At 29.5% G+C, this 3,574-nt stretch overlaps 1 protein-coding gene across 1 annotated transcript; it reads right to left on the bottom strand.

Moving 5' to 3' along the window:
- Nucleotides 1-1,159: 1,159 nt before the first annotated feature.
- Nucleotides 1,160-1,752, bottom strand: LOC125026285 (protein PXR1-like; the record flags this gene model as incomplete). The annotated part of the gene is made up of 3 exons (XM_047614593.1): nt 1,160-1,219; nt 1,336-1,377; nt 1,648-1,752. Coding segments are annotated over 3 exons (207 nt in total), but the record flags the coding sequence as incomplete, so codon positions are not given.
- Nucleotides 1,753-3,574: the final 1,822 nt, after the last annotated feature.

A 3,574-nucleotide genomic window follows, 5' to 3' on the forward strand; every position in this document is an offset into this window, starting at 1 on the left:
CATCAGATAAAAATTATTAAATCTTTATTTTAATTTTATCTTCACAAAATATTAATTCACGGAAATTGGCGTACCCTTTGGTATATAATTTTTTTTTTTTTCATTTAATAGTATTAACAGTGCCAATTTAACATTTTTTTGAATTCTTGACGAAAGAAAAATTCCCATTATGCCCTCTTTATAAAATCCTCTTTGTAGAAATTTTATATTATGTCATCATCAATACCCGGTGTAATTTTATGTGTATGCACGCGTGGCCCTTGTGTAGTTTTTGTCTTTTGTTTGTGCAAATCAACTAAATCTGTCTGGTTTTTTTTTCTTTTTTTTTTTTTTTTTTTTTTTTTTTTTTTTTTTTTTTAAAGTTTTTTTTGCACTCCCGGGAAAATCCCGATTCTTTCCCACTTCCCTTTTCCGCGAACTCAAAGGGTCTGAATGGTGAAGGAAAATGCGAATTCAGACAGGGGGGAATCAGCCCCGGATTTTTATTTACAGGAGGAATAAAATTAAAGGTCAGGCAAAAAGGGAAGGGGGAAAAAAAAAGGGGAAAAACAAAAGGGGAAGGGAAGTTTAAAAAATTGGGTTTTTTAAAGGAAAGAAAAAGAAAAGGGCGGGGGAAATTTCCCGGGCCCAACCCAAGGGGAAAAAAAAAATGCAAAAGCTTGACAGGATAGACTGTAATGGGGGTTGGCGCTTTGAGGTGGGATCTGGGATTTGGGGTTTTTTGGGCGGGAACAGACTCTCCTCTCCTCTCTCGTTTCTCTCTTTTCTCTCCTCTCTCTCTCTCTCAAAATTTTTATTTTTTATATACATTTTTAATTTATATGTATGTATATTATGTGTATTTTATATATATATATTTTTAATAAAAAAAATATATATTATATAATATGTGTGTGTGTGTGTTTTGAGAGAGAGAGAGAGAAAAAGACCTCCCTTCATCGCCCAAATCTTTTACCCTTTTTTCCTTTTCATCAACCTTATCGAAAAAACAAAAAACCCCCAAAGGGAAAGGGGACAACACACAAAAAACCCCATCTTTTTCCCCCCCCAAGTTTTCCCCCTTCTAGTCACCCCTTTCTTCCCCCCCCCTTTTTCCCTTCCCCCTCCCTCTTCTCTCGTGCCTTTCCCCGAGGGGTCTCGGGGAACGGGGCCCACCCTTTCACGCATGCCGGGGTCTCTTGCCCCGGAAAGGCCCCTTGGGAACACGCCCCCAAGAACCCTTTAAAGGAAAAAGTTTTTGATTTTGGTTCAGGTCTTGGGGGGGCTTGAGGGATCCTTTTCCTCCCCATTTTTTTTCTTCTTCTTCTTCTTTTTTTTTTCTTTTCTTTTTTTTTTCTTTTTTCTTTTTCCCTTTTCTTTTTTTTTCTTCTTCTTTTTTTCTCTTTTTTTTTTCTTTTATTTTTTTTCTTTTTCTTCTTTTTTTTTTCCTTTTTTTTTTTTTCCCTTCTTTTTCTTTTTCTTTTTCTTTTTTTTTTTCCTTCTTCTTCTTCTTTTTCTTTGCTTTTTTTCTTAAATCTTGGTTTCTTCTTTTTTTTCTTCCTCTTTTTTTTCTTTTTATTTTTTTTTTCTTCCTCTTTTTTTCTTCTTTTCTTCTGCTTCTTCTTCTTCTTTTTCTTTTTTTCTCCCCCTTCTTAATTTTTTCTTTTTTTTTTTCTTTTTTTCTTCTTTTTTCTTTTTCTGTTTTTCTTCTTTTTTTTTTTTTTTTCCCTTTTCCTCTGCTTCTTTTTTTTCTTCTCTTCTCCTTCTTTTCTTTTTTTTCTGTTTCTTCTTCTTTTCGTTTCTTCATCATCTCCTTCTTTTCATTTTCTTCTTTTTCTTAAATCTTTTTTTTCTTCTTATTTTCTTTTTTTTTCTTTTTTCTTTTCTCCTTCTTTTTCTTTTTCCCTTTTTTTTTTGTTCTTGTTCTTCTTTTTTTTCCCCCTCCTCCTCCCCTTTCTTCTTCTGTTTCTTTTTTTTTTTTAACTTTCTTGGGGGAGTAAGAGGGACCCTTTTTCCTTTCCCTCTTCTTCTTCTTCTTCTTCTTTTTCTTCTTTTTCTTTCTTCTTTTCTTTTTCTTCTTCTTTGTTTCTTTTTAAATTTTTATTTATTATTATCATTTATTTTTATTTTCTTTTTATTTTTTTTTTATCGGGGATTTTTATTATTATTATTTTTTATTTTATTATTTTTTTTATTATTATTATTATTTTTATATTACACACACACACACACACACCACACACCACCCACACACACCCACACTTATATTTTAAAATGTATAATATATATATTTTTTACACACACACACGACACCACACACACACCCCCACCCACAACACACACACCCCAAATTATATATTTATTATATTTATATATATAAAATAAAACAAAATATATTTTTAATTATACATATAATAATATAAAAACCCATATATAAAAATTTTTATATATATATATATGTATGTATATAATTTTATATATTATTTATTATTTATATATTTATTTATATTTTTTTTTTTTTTTTTTTTTTTTTTTTTTTTAACACCCTTTTTATACCACTGCAGGACTTTGGCCTCTATAAATTTCCCACTATGAGAGGTTATAGGGCAGGTCACCATTCCCTGTTTTGGTTCCCTTCCAAATTCAAACGCGGTTCGGCGCGCAAACCCGTCCCGGCGGTGATTTCCCCCTACGCCCACCTGCTTTTGACTCTAAAGGGCGAAAATTATATTATATATTATATAATTATATATATATATATATAAAACTTATATATATTTTTTAAAATATTATTTTATATATATTTTGTGTGTGTGTGTGTGTGTGTGTTGTGTGTGTGTTTGGTGTGGTGTCTGTGTGTGTGGGGTTTGTTTTTATAAATTATTTTATTTATGTAATATATATATATTTTTAATATAAATTTTATTAAAATTTTATTTATATTGTGTGTTTTTTGTTTTGTGTTTTTTTGTGTTGTGTGTGTGGGGAATTTATATATATTTATTTGAAATTTTTATATTTATATTTATTTTTTATATATATATATAATATATATTTTAATATTTATATGTTTTTTTTTGGTGTGTGTGGTGTGTGTTGTGTGTAAATTTAAATATTTATATATGTATTTTAATATATATATTTATTTATATATTTAAAAAATATATATTTTTATATATTATATATATTGTGGGTGATGTGTGTGGTGTTTTTGTTTTAAAATTAAACAGAACACACATGCAGTAAAATTACTTTTTCTTTGGGTTGAAAAAGCTGAAGGAAACAACTTTTTAAATTTTGGGAAAAAACGAATGTAAAATTGTATACATATATTCCCGAAGCTTTAAAATTACTTTTTTTAAATCTTTGGGAAACAAGCTAAAGGGAAATAAAAGAATTTTTTTTTGGGGAGAAACGAAGGGCCCCAATCCTTTACATCATTTTCCCAAGCTTAACAGTAGTATAAAAAGGATCAATTTTTGGGGACTTTGCCCTTCCAAACCGCCTTTTTACTTAATTTTTTAAAAGGGGAAAAACGCTCTTTATTTTTTTTTCCCCCATTAGTACCGGGGGAGTACTTTTGGGCCCTCGTGCA

The sequence above is a fragment of the Penaeus chinensis genome, chromosome 6 (genome assembly GCF_019202785.1).
Source record: "Penaeus chinensis breed Huanghai No. 1 chromosome 6, ASM1920278v2, whole genome shotgun sequence".
NCBI classification, from domain to species: domain Eukaryota; kingdom Metazoa; phylum Arthropoda; class Malacostraca; order Decapoda; family Penaeidae; genus Penaeus; species Penaeus chinensis.